Raw genomic sequence first — 16005 nt, 5'->3', positions numbered from 1 at the left:
GCCCCGCGCTGCCGCCGGGGGTGTGGGAGAGGGGAGGGCGGCCCGCGGCCTGCCCCCCTCCGCCCGCCCGCCCTCAGGTGTGGAGGGCGCGGCCGGGCCCCGGGCGGCGGCGGCGGGCGGGCTCTCGCTCGCCCTGCGGGCGGTGATGTAGGGCTGCGCGTGCGGCTGTGCTCGGAGGGGCACTTGGAGGGTTCCGCCGCGGCCGGTTTGACAGGGCATGGCGGGCAGGCTGTGGCCTCGCCTTGCTCATCGCTTCCTCTGCCAGGCACCTGCACAGCGGTGTTTTTTGGTAGTCAGAGCTCTCAGGTGAGCGAACTGGAGAAGATGCAGGCAGCTATGCGAAAATCCAAGCCTTGAAATCCAGGAGGGGAAGAGGTGACAGAGTGGGGACCTTAACTGACAGTGTATATGCTAGTCTGTCCCGAATGTGTAAGTTGCAAGATGAGTATTTTAAAATACTTCTCTTCTTGTGGGCAAAGCAGAACACGAACAGAAAAAGACAACCTTCATTTCTGGGGCACTGAAAAGCTCTTGTCTCTGCTGCTGAGTTTTTTTTTTCTTTGACTTACCATGGAAGCGTATGATAGGAGTCTGAGACTCTACATTGGAGTTACCATAACCAAGTGTTCAGAAGATGTTTGAATATTCTTAGTTAGACTTTCTCACTTCTTGTTTGCCAGATTCTTATTTTTCCTGTATGTGGGTACAGTATTTCCTAATTCTTGAACATTCTGGCTATACTGATGCTCATGAAAGTGTGTTTTTCTGTGTGGGGTATTTGCTCCCTAGAAGAAAGTATCAGTTTTTGATGAGTTCCTTAGCCTCAGGCTTTATCTCTTCCAGTTATATTTGGGTAGAGCTTAATTTTTCTCTTACTTTGTATTTTAACTCATTAATTGTACTATACAAGGTATCTTTCTACACAAGAGACTACTTGTACCTGCAAGATACAAATACAAAACAAACAAAAGAACGTGCTTCTTTGTACATATGGAGTTTAGCTGTGGACCTTTTTGTTACAAGATTTTGTGGATGCTAAATGCTCAAGAGAAAACTGAATGACTTCATGGAAATTCTTCCATTAGGGACTAGTCAGCTGGGCACTCTTTGTAAGGTAGTACGCCCATGAGCGCAAACTCCTGGAGTTTGAGAGTATGCAGAAGTATATATGCTTGCAGTGTTGTTGTTCTTCTCTGGGCATCAGCATTTGGCTGCATGGCAGATGAGATAAATAAACCTTTGTCTGACCTGATACRGGTATTTCTACTTATATAGTGTAATTTTTTAATTATTTTTTAAAAGAACAGTATGCTAGATGATAGCAGTACAGTGGATAGATTTTTCTTTTAGGGAGGATATAAGTTTTTTTCATTATTCAAATAGCATTATCAAACTACAGAAGGTTTCACAATCTKTACTCATTTCCATGGATGTACCTGGAGTTTTAATGCAAAGTAGAGAGTGCTGTTTTAGGGATGACGGCTGTGATTCTGGGTTCTTGGACTTTGGTCCTACATTTGGACCTTTAAATTTCTTTGTTATTTCAAAGTTAAGTTTTCATTGTTAAGGCTTCCCAAGTTTTATTTTTCAAAGGAAAAGGCCAGAGGCATTTTAGAATAATGTTAATCCGTGTGAATAGAGACACGTTATTCTTCATCTCATGATGGTTTTTGTAAAGGTGAGAGAACCTCTACTTCTTTCTCCTTTTTCAGAGATTGAAATTGAAAAAAAAAAACTCTGCTTTAGAGTAGAGAAAGGGGCAAGGTTTTAAATTAAAAAAAGGGGGAAGATTTTGAAAGCAATTCATGTTAATCTCTCTTTGCTTTATTTGTAAGGCTTTTTTGGCTATAGCATGCTTTGCTAATTCAAAATAGTTGTCATTCATGTTATGTTTATAGCTCCCTCAAATAAAATAGCATTGTAGTTCTAATTTTAGGAAGTAAATTAAAAACAGTTTTTAAAATCCTACTATTTTATGTATTTATTTATAATTTTAATATCTATTTCAAAAGAATGTTTATAAGCAGATCTGAAAAGGTTTATCTGRCACTTGAGAAGTAGCAAGCAACAAAGTCTGATTGAATTTTTTGGAAAGGGRTGCTGGTCTAGGAATTGTTTTCTTCCCTCTAATATCTAGAAGGCGCAAATGTAGATCACTSTTGCATGAAACAGAATTTTGAATCACAATAAACTGACCAAGGTCTTGATGACTTAGCTCACGTGAAGCCTGGCTTTGATATGAGACCCCTGAAGCTCCCTCTCTGATGAGGCGAGTTGATGCTGCATTTCATGTTCTGTTTGTGCTCTTAGGGTTTTCTTTACAGTCTCAAAGGCCGGGAAGCTTAACTGTTTCCTTTTAAAAAACATACTGCTGGCCTCGCTCATTGAAGACTCTGCCTAGTGTATTACAAAAAAAATAATTTCTGTGGTTGAGATTGCTCCTTGCTTCCCTCTATAATTTGAGGAAAAAAAGTAATCAAGTATGGGAATGCGTAAGTGTTTTCTAATTAGAGTTTGACAATGATGTTTCATCTTTCAGGGCAAATGACCCAGCTTTGTGAGTTGATCAATAAAAGCGGAGAACTGCTAGCAAAAAATCTCTCCCATCTGGATACAGTGCTTGGTGCCCTGGATGTGCAGGAACATTCATTAGGTGTTCTTGCTGTTTTGTAAGTGTTGTTTTTCTTTAATTAGATCTCTTAGTATCAAAACATCAGGAAGCATGATGAACTGTGAGTAAAACTTCTTACTTTTGGACATAAATACTTTTACTCCACACTTCTTAAGTGCTTAATTTCCTTTTGCGATACACATTTTATTAGAAAGAATACCAAGGCAACTTTGTTTTCAAAGGGAAAGTATTTTTCCCTACATGTTCAGCAAGAAGACATAACACTGAGGTCTTCTTTTTTTCTTTCTTTCTTTTTTTTTTTTTTTTTTTTTGACTGGCAGGGAATTAGTGAGACAGACTGCAAGCATTAAGCAAAACTCCCCCCCCCAGTGAAGCATGAGTTCCTATCTTAATTCTTGGATATTTGTCTCCAGTCAGCATTGAGGTTCTTGGTGCTGTCTGCATTTTAAGATAATACTTGAATTGCCTTGGTGATGCTGAGGTGAAGTAAAGATACTTTTTTGGTTTTTGGATATTTGGCTGTGAAGCTCAAACAGTATTTTCCAGCTGTACCGAACTGCAAGGGAAGTGTCTGCAGGTTCCATTATTATTTAAAATAGTCTGTTAAAGGAAAAAGCAGCGTTCTGATTCTTGATCTACTGTCACTTTGAAATAAAATGAATATTATATACAAAGATAATACACAATATTTCCCTAGTATCTTTCCCTTCACTAGCATCTTGCAAAAATGTATCATGGGATTTACAAAAAGCAGGGCACCTATATTGTATCAACAGAAGAATTATATCATAGGGTACRTGAAAACCAGTCATTAAAACAGGTGGAGGAAGGAAGATAACTATATATAAGAAAGAACATTTAACATGTAGTATTTGAAGAGGTGGTATCAGTGAAGCATATAGATAAGTGTGTTCCTGGCTGAAACTGTGGCATGGAAAACTCCCTGCACTAGAGCAAGTGATCGACACCTTTTGAAGAGGCAGGGAAGGGGAGATAGTACATAACTAGGATAGTCGTTACCTTTGTGGGGAAGGATGGTTCATGATCCAGGTAGGTTTGAACTGCATGTTACAGTGTATAGCAACTGAAATTGCTATAGGATTGGATACCTTCCAACACCATTGAGTAGATTTTTTTTTCTGCGTGTTTTTGTGACTTTTGTAGGATATATAGCTAAAGATTTCATTGCTGTCAGATGAGCATCATGACTTGCACATTGCTTTTTCTATAAGATTAGTTTTTAGGCTACAGAGTGCTGAGGAGTAGTCTGACATGAAGAGAGAGYGGAAATGAAGAGCAAGAGCTCTTCTGAAGAGATACGCATCTAATAATTTAATAGTAAAGAATCTCCAGCACCTTCAAGCAGAAGGTGGTATATAACCAAAGGTGTCTAGAGAAGTTGTATGTGGCTTAGTGTTAAAATTCACCATCTTTAGCCATTTTTTTTAATTATGATTGCAACTACTGTACCAAATAAACTCGTTCTTGTTTTTGCCACAGTTTGTTCTTAATTGTGCTTTTCACTAGATGCAAGATAAAGGTGTGTGCTGAAAGCGTGTTTTTAAATACTGTGCAGCTGCTAGGGAAATCTATGTTTAATGTGGCCTAAATGTTTTTACTGAAGTGAAGTATGTAGTCCTGGAGTGGAAATCATATGCCATCTGTAAYACGCACTTTGGATTTGTTTCAGAGCAGCTTTATGCATCCACAGAGACTTAGAGATGGAGTTTTTTTATTCGTCCCCCAAAGTGAAGTGTTAAATCTTTTCTTTTTTTTTTCCTGCCTTGTTCTAGGTTTGTGAAGTTTTCTATGCCCAGCATCCCTGACTTCGAAACATTATTCTCACAGGTGCAGCTTTTTATCAGCACTTGTAATGGGGAACACATTAGATATGCAACAGACACTTGTAAGTTAATCTTGCTTTGAGAGTCTATGCAAATCTCTTCGTATACTTTGATGTTCTTGATTTTCACTGTGTTTTTTTTTTTCCCCACATTGTATTCAGTTGCTGGCCTATGCCACCAGTTAACAAATGCCCTTGTGGAAAGAAAACAGGTGAGCAAGTATCATCTAGTGTGAATAAGCTATCTACATATCCAGTCTCTTAATGTCTTCATACAGATTTGCCGGTACCTTCATTTTAGATATATTTATGCAAGTCTTTACTTTTTAAAAGTCTACTAAAATGTAATGAACCTAAAACTAGATTTCAAGGAAAAACTTAAGATAAAATTTGTTGAGAGAATCGTTTTAAACACATGCACGCACACCAGCACTGCCAAGAGTGTTCTTCAGATAATAAGTATGTGAGTAGGAAAGAGCTACAAAAATTGCTAGTATTGGTGAGTCACTGTCACTAGTTTCAATGTTATCCCATCAGTCATGTAACGTTCTTAAATATGTTTCCCTTTCATTTTTAGGCATTTAATTAAAAAGAGTTTGAGTAATGATTTTGATGCCAAGAAATGTGATTTTTTTTTTTTCCGGGACATTTTAATTGAAATCTAGTCTGAAATAGAAATAGAGGTCAAACCTGCTCCAAGTGAAGTTATTGCTTTTGATTTTGGTGGGACTTCACGTGATGTTAAGGAAACGGTCTATTACGAATACAAACTACTGTATTTCTGATGAGGTTGTSTTTTTGGAGCAGAATTGTTAACTTTAGTTTATCAGGAGAAGTTATATAGCCACAGTTAATTTTATTTTCTGAGACTGCAGTATCGTACAAAAAGGGAACCTCAAGTTAACTGTTACTTAATGGAACCTATCAATTAGTGTTATTTTTCATTTGTAAGTGTCAACATAAGATCCAATGTGCTGCCATCTATGAGAAATTATCTGAAAGAGATGTAATTTCTGACAGCCCCTGCGAGGAATTAGCATTCTCAGACAAGCCATAGACAAGATGCAGATGAACACAAACCAGCTGACCTCAATACATGCAGATCTCTGCCAGGTAAGAGTTAGGGCTTATTCTGAGAAGCTTAAAAATACCCATAACACTTTGGGGAAATTCATGGTTACCTATGGCAATGTAAAAATGGCTTTTAATTGTTTTTTTCCRGTAATAAATAATACGATATACTGAAATAAAATCCCCTTCTTCTCCTCAGATATTTTGTTTAGTGCATGACTTCTGAAAGTCCTTTGACTTTACTTCTGAGTTGAAAGTCACGCACAGCTCTGTCTAGACGTAGACAGTTCAAGTGTAACATCCAGATACTGTTTGCTCCAGTTTGACAAAAGGCATGTTTGTGTCAGTGCCTTTGGCCTGAATTTGCCATTTCTGTCTCATTCTTGGCTCCTGGGGTTTAGTTTGGACRGGTTTTTTTTAGTGCAATATTTAGTGCTGCCAGCACATAGTCTAGAAGGCCTGGAGTTTCAAGTAGCTTTGTCAGAGTACAGTTTCTTTAGGATTCAGATAATACTGTTTGTGAACTGATATAAATTATGGGTTCTTCAGATATCATGACATAACGAATAGTCTGTTTTACAGCACTACTGATGTACAGTGTAATATTTATTAAATAGTGCTAAATGAACTTAGTTGCAATTTGTCATTAAAACTTGAGTRCAAATGGCTAATTTATGAAAATTTCGTTTATTTTCTTGTAGCTCTGTTTGTTAGCAAAATGCTTTAAACCTGCCCTCCCGTATCTAGATGTGGACATGATGGATATTTGTAAAGAGAATGGGGCGTATGATGCAAAGCACTTTTTATGTTACTACTATTACGGTGGGATGATATACACTGGGCTAAAGAACTTTGAAAGAGCACTCTACTTTTATGAACAGGTAATGTTAAATTAAAATGGTAAGTTCAAAATCTGATCAACTGAAGGGCAGAAATTGCTCACGTGATAACGTTGAGAGAACGTATCATCCCAGAATTGCCATCAAAACTTCCAATAACTGTTATGTAACTAGTTCTAAAGTACAGGGAGTCTCCAGTTATTRTTTTCGTTCTTCACCTTTAGGTTATAGTCCTGTTAATAGATCTGTACTGCTAGCTATCRTTTGCCTTGATTTTTGGTTTTGCACATGTACATCGTAATTATACATAAAAACCGATTTGGGAGAGTTTTAGYGTATAGGTTATTTTATAGAAGGTAWAGCCTGGATGATTTTCTGTTTAAGTGAASTAACAAATAATGACACGCTGTCTTTGGAAGTATTTTCCTCTAAGAAGGTCTTTAATAGCCAAGTAACTGTTACACCATAAAATTGCACCAACTCAAAGGTTGGTGTTATATTTATCTTGCTATAAATATTTTCAAATGCCTACTTATTACTGTCGCATAAGAAGCAGTTCACAGGCTGACGCAGAGTGGTGTGTTTTCAAGTAAAATGAATTGAGTGGTTTTGTTTCCGGAGACCTTTGTTAACTTTGAGGGAAGTCACAGAGAAAGTAAAAACAGCAAATATTGTAGAAAGAAAAGACARCTGTGAAATTGATAAAAATTCAGTGGAAAAAATTGCTGTCCAATGCACAAAATAAACTAGCGTGGCATTTTTCTTTTCTGTGAACAAAGGCAAGCTTTTAAGTAGCACTGGTGCAGTGTACTAAAATCTTCTTTCCCTATCCTGCAAGCCTCTTCCAGCATACCGAAGTCTGAGATTTGGTGATGTAATATATTAAACTCTTTAAGGATCTATGCAAGTCCAGCTCCTACAGGATCTGTATTTTCATTCCTAGTAACAAGTAACTGCAGGTGATTTATAGTACAATTTTAGATACATACCAAGGAAGGAAGTTTTGCTTTGGTCTTATCAAAGTTATTTTAAGATAGGCTTTATTATYGCAAGATAAACACTTTGAATAGCTGATATAGAATTTACTTTTTTAAGGACATTTTTGGTTAAGTAACTTTTACAGAAGAAAGTTAGGCTTTAATGCTCAAAAGTAGTTTTCTTATATCATTGTATCCTCTGTAGCTGCAGCTTTAGACTGAGATTCTACTCGTGCAGTAGCTATTGGGATCTACCAGGAAGCATAYTGATTTTCTATTTAATTTCTTTCTCTTACTCAGGCAATAACTACTCCAGCCATGGCAGTCAGTCATATTATGTTGGAGTCGTATAAAAAGTATATTCTAGTTTCTTTGATACTACTTGGCAAAGTTCAACAGCTACCAAAATACACTTCCCAGATAGTTGGTAGATTCATTAAGGTAAGTTTTGTGAATATAGCTGAATAATAGAGCATGAAATCTGAACTTATTATCTATAGGGTCAAGAATTTCTGTACCCTCACTTTATGGTACTATTTAATGTTTTGCATCATGGGAAATAATGCATATGCCAGAATGCCACTCCTCACTGTCTTTATAGGCTATGAAAGGCATGGTTAAGGATGGTTAGTGTGGCAACTCATAAGTCTATCCCAAACATAAACTGTGTTGTTCATATTGGCAATATCAGTTTTTTAACCTAAACTGGGGAAAATTTTGGATTGAAAGGATTTCACAATTAAAAATACTTTGTTCACTGACARTGCATACCCCTTCATAGGCTTTTACCTTTTCGGAGCATAAACAAGACTCAAGTTACACTTGGCTTTCAACACGCAGTCCCCATGTTCTAAAAAAGTCCAACTATAACTTCATGTAGCTGAAGTTGATACCATGTGTAGCTGGTGAACTACTCTAGGAAATGGTACACTTAAGCCAACTATTCCATGTGACTGCTGGAGGAAAAACCTGCTTGTCTCTTCAGCTCTAGTTATTTGCCCACCTCCAGAAAGAAAGCTTTACCGACCTTTTYGGTAAAGCAGTTAGAAATACATGCGTTGAATTGTAATGGAAATAAAATCTCACACGTAACATCTTCAGTATCAGCAGAGRATTAATAGTGATCAGAATTTATATGCTAACAAAACTGAAAGCRGTTGGAAGACGTTTCCTGTTTACTTCACTACTGATTAGTATGTGGAAAAGGTGAATAAAATGAAATCCCAAGGCTGGTGTAAAATTTTGCGTGCTTGGTGTTGGATAATTTGTTCTGAAACAGAACTTGTGCTAATTAGCATCTGCACTTCAAGTACTTTCAATTGTATGTGTAGCAGAGATGCATAATATTRGAATCCAACAGTTTTTAACAGTGTTGAGTGAGGTATAATACAGATAGATGTTCAAAGATCCTACTTCTATGTCAGTCCTTGCTGGCGTGAGATTTGGACTTGAACTGTCTACTTTTCAGTGTTTTGCTTACTGTGAGTTGGTCAGAGAATACTTCTGTTTAGGAAACTGTAGTCTGCTCATTCTAAGATATTAGAGAATTAAAGTATATTGAGCTAGCTAGTATATCTAGCTTTCTAAAGAGTAAAAGCTTCTGGAAACACTGAGTTAGGAGTCCATAAACATTTTGATCAGGTATAGGGTAGAAGACAAAACAGCTGTCAGAAGAGTTGTGCTCCTGTGAAAATCACCCAGTTCTAAAAGCATGCTTGTTTTAATTAATGCAGAATTTGCTGTTTTGTGTCCGAAAAGCAGTTTCCAAAAATCATTTCCTTACTTYAAGTACTACTATGCAAGCACAACCAGCTACCATTTTGAAGTAATATAGTTGAAAGAAACTTGAGCTACTTAAATTCACTTTTATACTTGCATGAGCTTTTAAAAGTTGAAATAGTGAATAGATATTGCGAGGCTGGTTGAACTCCATGTTCTTCAAGGAAAATTCTTTTTTTTATTTTTTTTATTTATTTTTTATTGCAGCCCCTTAGCAATGCCTACCATGAATTAGCACAAGTTTATTCAACCAATAAACCCTCAGAGCTTCGAAATCTGGTGAACAAACACAGTGAAACATTCACAAGGGATAACAATATGGGACTGGTTAAGCAATGCTTGTCATCTCTTTACAAAAAGAATATTCAAAGGCTAACCAAGGTAAGATGGATGTTTTATTTTGTTGAGAAACTGAGTGATTAGTCTTCTCCAAACAGTTCTACTCTTATTAAAATCGGAGCAAACTGATAATGTAATAATCTCACAGTGAAATGGCTAAAACTTCAATTCACCTCTCTGAAACAGCACTACGAGTTTTTGAAATGTCCTATATAGGAAGCAAATTCATCTGGCTACCTGTATGTTATCTAAAAGGTGGTTCAATATGAATACTGCCATGGGAAGCTGCTTTAATTTAAATAGAAAGTGTATGTTTGCTTGTCTGCTTCCTTTTTGTCCTGAAGCTTCCAAATCTTGGTACATGTGGCAGTGTGCTAATCTAAATCAGTGGTTTTGCTAGCTCAAATGAGAGAACTTGTCCTGTAAAAACTTCTATGTGTAACCAAAAAAGTCATGAGCACTGCTACCATCTTTCCCAAAAGACAGGAAACCTGAACTTTACAGGTTGTTTCATTAGAGAGGAGTGAGTGAAAGGGACAAATTTTGGGAGTGTCTGAAGTAAAGGTAAAACAAAAGCGGTGGAATGATATGCTACTTGAGCTCAAGAGATCAGACTAATTTTTAAAGATGATTGGGGAAAGCTATTTTTTAGAGAGCTTAACTTAAGTGATGTTTGACGAAGTGGAACTAACCTCTGAAGTAAAGCAATACATAYGTATTTTGAAGTGAATTCAAGAAATGGGCAAGTCTTACTCATGTAAAAAGATGATGGAAGAGATTGAACTTGGTTCTCTGGGAAAGAAGAGATTGCAGAAATGTAATAATGACTCCATTAGTTTTATACATGTCTGCAGAGCACAAATTACCATCTTTGGGAATTAAGTCATTTCTTCCTCTCTGGTGGCTTTTGTAAGTAATAACTACATGTTCTTGATCCTGCCCATCAGACTTAAAAATAAATAAATAAATAAATAAAGTTTTATAGGCCCTGAAGGTTTGATAGGAAAAGTTGTCAGCATCAGGTTTTAATGTTTTGATACTTTCTAAATTTCAGACATTTCTTACATTATCATTACAAGATATGGCAAGTCGAGTGCAGTTGTCGGGACCCCAAGAAGCAGAAAAGTACGTCCTTCACATGGTAAGGCCTGTTACTATCCTAATTAAAAAGCTGATCCAAATCAAGAGCTTTCAGGGTTTTTGTAATGAATGTTTAGAATGGCTGAGGGATGGTTCTTTTTCAGGGTGAAAGAACCCTGTTATTATGCTGTGGTGTTTACTCTGTTCTCGAAGTCTTAAAAGATACTCTGCTTAAAATGAGACATGCATCATTTGTCTTCAGAAAATTGTTAAGAAATAGAAAGCAAACAAGATAAAAGATGCCTCTACAAGCCATCCATGTCTCGCAGCTGCATAAAATTYCATACTTAGTTCTAACTTATGTTAAACCCTCTCTCATTTCAGATAGAAGATGGTGAAATCTTTGCAAGTATTAATCAGAAAGATGGTATGGTCTGTTTCCACGATAATCCTGAAAAATATAACAATCCAGCTATGCTTCATAACATTGATCAGGAGGTAAATAATCTTTGAGGTATTTTTGCTGTTGGAATTTCTACTGAAGAACCTGAAGAACCCTAGTCTATAATTAGAAATCTGCCAGAAGAAGTCAGGCTAGGTCATTATAAATTTAGAGAATCAGGACTGTGAATCATTACTGTAGTATTTCACAGTACTCATATTTAAGTGTCTTAGATTAATATTCTGTTACTATGAACGTAGTATCTGTTGTATCTTCTGTACAGCCTGAGCTGTTTCAGTAGACTGCATAACATTAGTGACTTGAATTGACCGTTTTAGAGATTTTTAGAGCTTTAGACTTCAAGTCTAAAGTGTTCGGTGATTGTGCTACCTGCACGTTGAAGTGGTTGATCCTTGTGGGGATGTCTATCAAGGTGGCCTTAAAGATTGTTAGGAAGACGTGCATCAAAAATAGAAAAATGACCTCATGATTTCGTTTAGGAAATGGAGAAGAACATTTTAACTTGGAACCTTTGTGATGGCTAACCTGTTCTACATATTTAAGCCATGAATATCTTGACATCTTGTTACAAGCTGGACAAAACAATCAACTTAATATTTTCACCTTTTTTTAAGATGCTGAAATGTATAGAGCTTGATGAACGACTGAAAGCCATGGATCAAGAGATCACTGTGAACCCTCAGTTTGTGCAGAAGGTAATTGGCTTAGTATCCTATAAAAGTAAGGAAGACATTCAGTGCATTGAGTRTGTGTTAAACTGAATGTCAGTACTTAGTGCTGATGATTCCATATATATGTAATTTGGTTAAAGATAATGCTTTATAAAAAGCAAAAAAGAAGTGTAAGTTATTTCACATGCACTTTATTTTCCTGCCTATTAACTCTGAAGTTGTCTATTTCTGAAGTCTTCAGGCTTGTCTTTGAAGAAATAACTCTTTGCCTTCCAGAGTATGGGCTCTCAAGAAGATGACTCAGGGACCAAACCATCCAGTTATTCCTGAAATTAATGTTGCTCACCACTCCGCTTTCAAGCAAAAGCTTAAGAGAATCACGCCTGGATTAGGGCATTGAGGAGTTCCATGAAGAGAGCAGAGAGAACTGAGCTTTGCTTTTCACCTGGACATTAAGAAAATAAAAGAACACCCTCAGTACTGTATAATTTCAGAAATATTCTCTGCAAAGAAAAAGGAAATCTCAAAAGAAACTTAAGTCTGTTGTGGATTTATTTATCTTCAGATTAACATCGTTAATGCATTAAATAATCTACCTTTTGTTTTAAAGGGTTTGAATGTTGCTGTGTTTCTGTAGCAGTCCTTTTCCTCTTCTGCAAAAAAGTGTTTATTCAGGGAAGAATACAAGCTAGTGTTGGTTCACTTACCGAGAATTACTGGTTCATTATTTTGTATTTGAAGTTGGCTGCAAGTGCAGATTCATCATATGTATGGTGGGGGAGGAGTGGAGGATCTGAGTAAAACTCTCTACGTTTATAAGCTGCGTATGTCCCGTGTAGTTGGCTGCTRTCTAGTAAATGATGAAATAAGAACCGTGTTCTTCTCGAAAAGGTGAGCGTATTGAGTCCTTATAAGGTGGTTTTCTTGAAATGCAGAAACACTGTAGGGCATCTATATATGACAGCTATTTATGATTTTTTTTTAAGTTTCTGGTACAAAGTATTTCCTAATAATGTTTGCTATTAGATCAAATTTCTTGGGCCTAAACAAAAGGATATTTAGAAGACCCTGGTGTTCTGGGGGATGCTGGAAATGAAGTTCTTCACACTGAAAGAACTCTTGCTCCTATACAATATGGCATAAAGAAGTTTTTATTCAACCATCTGATACTTTTCTGTGTTGGAAATCAGTCTAAGTGAAGGCCATGCTACAGATCTTTTCTTTGTTTCCAAAGAAAGTAATTMTTTATGATAGAATCCTACACAGCTCTCCTAAAAGCAGGGTTCTATTTGGAAATAACGTGCTAGAATAACATCTGTTTTTTTAAATCACTATGTCAAACATCACAGTGTTGTCACTGGATTCCTTAAGTGCTTTGCTCTTTGAATCAATGGGCTCTTTTTCTGTAGCTCCTAATGTATTTGAAAATCATTATTGTTCAAGCATCTTTGAAACGCTTCGTGTCAGTGCAAATCTCCTGCTATCAGACAAATAAACCTGCCATCAAGTCAGAATGTGAGCAGCTCAGCATCCAGTGCTTCCTACTTAAACACCTGAATAGGAGCTGCTTGCTACTGCTGATAACCTACCAGCTTTTTTCAGGTGCCTAAATGGGAACTAAGCATTTCTGGCTCTTGCCGTGTGAAACTTTGTATGTTTTGAGKTCACTGGTGGTTTGAAAATACACCATTTGTGCTTCCACTGCTGATTCAGAACTGTTGGGGTTTTCATTTAAAACTGCCATCTTCGTTCTAGCAGAGCCTCTGTGACAGTGATGCTCTCTCTAGTAGAAAAGTGTCCCCAGGCTGCTGTTTAGGTGGTGAATAAAGTTTTTAAAGTATCAAATAGCAATTTATTACTGAACACAGCATAGGTCCCTAGTGTTAGTAGCTCACCATTGAGTACTTGTGCTTCCTATCATAGCAGCTTCCATATTTGAAGGCAACTTTTACACCTAATCTTAAAGCAAAATCTTGTTTTTCATAACTTGCCTTACCAGCCTTGTAATTAAAGATATTTATGACTTTTTAAAAAATCTTTTCCTAGTTAATCCTGCAGTGATTTTGATGGTGAACATACTTACACGATTTCCTGCTCTGGTACTGTGGAAGTGTTAAAAACGTGATTCATGGTGCTGTGGGCCCAAGCATGAAGTTGGGTTGTAGAAATATTTACAATCGTATGCAGTAGTCACCGAAAGGACTGACAGTGGCTAACCTCAAACTGCCACGTAGACAAGTAAGGGGAAAGTTCGCCTTACGTCACCAGGGGATCACTTGCTGGGGGAGAATGTCTGAAGAATGCTTTTGTGAAGGTTGAACCAGAAATGTGCACTTAGCATGGCTAAGGTTTTGTAGCACTAGTTCCTGTTAGTGAACATCGATGTATCTGCCGAGAGCTGTTGCAGTGGCTTTTGTGTATGTGGAATTACAAACGAACCAATACGTGCAGCTGACACACAGCAGCTTTTTTCTCTTTTTTTTTTCCTTTGCCTAAAGTAGGTAAAGTAAATCCATACTACATGTCAAAAGGATAGTATAAGTTGCTATATGATAGTTTCAGATATATATAATCCTATTCTTGATCTGTTTTTTAAGGGCAATGCTTTGAAAGTTGGAGACCTGCTAGGGTTTCTGATGTGGATAATTGTGCTGTTAAATTCCCTGATTTGCTGTTGAAAATTCAAAGTCGGGTCCCACCACTAGAGTTGAGTAGATGAAAAGCATTCACCAAAAATGCTTTGCAGAAAGGCTTCTAAGTAGGGAYCTGGTAAATACATGCCATCTGGCATCTGCATGTCTTGAGATCCAGTTGAAACCAAGTCTTCCAGATTTTTAATGGAGTAGTTAGTTSCTTCACATCTTGGAACTGATATCTTGGGCTGTGGCCAACTGAGAAGCTTTGAGAATGCTTGAGCTTTCTGGGTTTAACTTGCTGTTGTTGTAGGGAAGGCTTTGATTGAATGTAAGACCACTACATGCTGTATTTATCCGAACTTGGGATACGAGAAGTGCTGCAGCTAGCTCTTGTGCATGTCTGCAAGGTGTGATCACAAAATACTGTGTGTGTGTCTTGATATCTAACTCATATTTTCATGCATCATAATTAGCAAAGATACAAAATGCAGTTATGAAGATAGTGTGAGACTTGCAACTACACTTTTTAGCCACAGGAGGGGTCTCTAGTTTGGTTATACTTAGCAGGTACAGACATGTCTGGAGGAAAAAAAAGAAAAAAATACACGGCTGGAAGCTGTATGCAACCACCTCTCCTATTTTTGCACCACTGAGGAGCACTAACTAATGAACTTTGCTAATGCACCTGCATTGCTGCCATTATGCTGTATGCTTCTGCRTAACTAAAGTTGCCTCATTCTGTATAAATTCCCTTTATTCTACAGTACAACTGTGACCCGTTTTGTGTGCTGTCCTAGGTTATCTCTATAACATAGGAATTTTCTGCATGGCCAGACTRGCTGAGGAGGTTAGATCTGAGCTGTTTAAATGTACTGTTGGAAAATAAAGGTAACAAATAYGTAATTCTTCTTAATTTGTCTTAAATGGCGGGCCTGAAAGAAGGAGGTAGTAGGTTTTTCTTATTTGGCTTGTTCTTAGCTTTGGGGGGTTCTCGTGTTCTTGTCACTTCTCAGGACAAGTGRTTGCGGTTGGCTGGAAGGAGATGCTAGTTGTCATCTGCACGTGGCCGTGTCCTGTGGTCAGGAGTTGTTCAAGCTCTGGTCATAGCTTTTTCAGAGATTTCCTGGCGTATCTCTAGTAGAAATAGCTGGTTCCTTTTGCGCAAGCACACAGTACGTCCTCGTTAAAAAGGGCTGCTGCTGGCCACGGTCCAAGACAGGCTCCAGAGTTAGTCTCRGGATCAAGCATTTGCTGCAAATGAGGTCTCTCTATATTCAACTCTCATCTCTCATGTTACGATCATCATCACTCTCATTGACTGTTATCTTCTCCAACAGAAGCGTAATTCTTCAGTCCAAGCGTGGCTGCTTGGATCCAAGRGCACCTATCCTAGAAGCACTGATATTTGCTACTTCTGAGGATTTAATTAGTCTGCAGCAATACAAGGTGTACTCAGCTGAATGTTAAAATGTGTGTGTTGGGGGGAGTGTTTATTTGTATTTTTTTTAAACTTGCCAGACCTGTTTGTTCTTGGGGGAAGAATAATACAGCCCTGTATTACTGCGTACTCTACGTACTGTTTCCAGAAATGCTCCAGATCTATGCCACTGCAAGCGAGGCAGGTGGTTCAAAAGGTGGCAAAGCCTTGCAGCTACCGCCAGCGGTTAAAGCTACC

At 37.6% G+C, this 16005-nt stretch overlaps 1 protein-coding gene across 3 annotated transcripts; it reads left to right on the top strand.

The window, feature by feature from the left end:
- Positions 1–2516: 2516 nt before the first annotated feature.
- On the top strand, positions 2517–12513 carry COPS3 (COP9 signalosome subunit 3). Of its 3 annotated transcripts, XM_085309388.1 has the most exons (11): positions 2518–2669; positions 4426–4538; positions 4638–4687; positions 5496–5588; positions 6248–6427; positions 7663–7803; positions 9349–9522; positions 10535–10621; positions 10945–11058; positions 11638–11718; positions 11971–12513. In XM_085309388.1, the coding sequence occupies exons 1-11, from the start codon at positions 2521–2523 to the stop codon at positions 12022–12024; spliced, it is 1236 nt and encodes a 411-aa protein (XP_085165514.1). In that variant the 5' UTR covers positions 2518–2520; the 3' UTR covers positions 12025–12513. The 3 variants fall into 3 exon arrangements, with proteins under 3 accessions (XP_085165516.1, XP_085165515.1, XP_085165514.1); XM_085309390.1 differs by lacking the exon at positions 7663–7803 and having other exon boundaries at positions 2517–2669; XM_085309389.1 differs by lacking the exons at positions 11638–11718; positions 11971–12513 and adding an exon at positions 11503–11631 and having other exon boundaries at positions 2517–2669.
- The last annotated feature ends 3492 nt before the right edge of the window (positions 12514–16005 follow it).

The sequence above is a fragment of the Rhea americana genome, unplaced genomic scaffold (genome assembly GCF_003343005.1).
Source record: "Rhea americana isolate MKP2758 unplaced genomic scaffold, rheAme1 scaffold_297, whole genome shotgun sequence".
Taxonomy (NCBI): domain Eukaryota; kingdom Metazoa; phylum Chordata; class Aves; order Rheiformes; family Rheidae; genus Rhea; species Rhea americana.
This window is presented reverse-complemented; position numbering and strand designations above follow the sequence as displayed.

Bases quoted from the DNA above. Each gene is read 5' to 3' on its own strand.
- COPS3 (XM_085309388.1), top strand. From the start codon at position 2,521: ATGATGTTTCATCTTTCAGGGCAAATGACCCAGCTTTGTGAGTTGATC. The intron at 4,539-4,637 runs GTAAGTTAATCT...CATTGTATTCAG, and splicing joins TAGATATGCAACAGACACTT to TTGCTGGCCTATGCCACCAG. The intron at 11,059-11,637 runs GTAAATAATCTT...CCTTTTTTTAAG, and splicing joins TTCATAACATTGATCAGGAG to ATGCTGAAATGTATAGAGCT.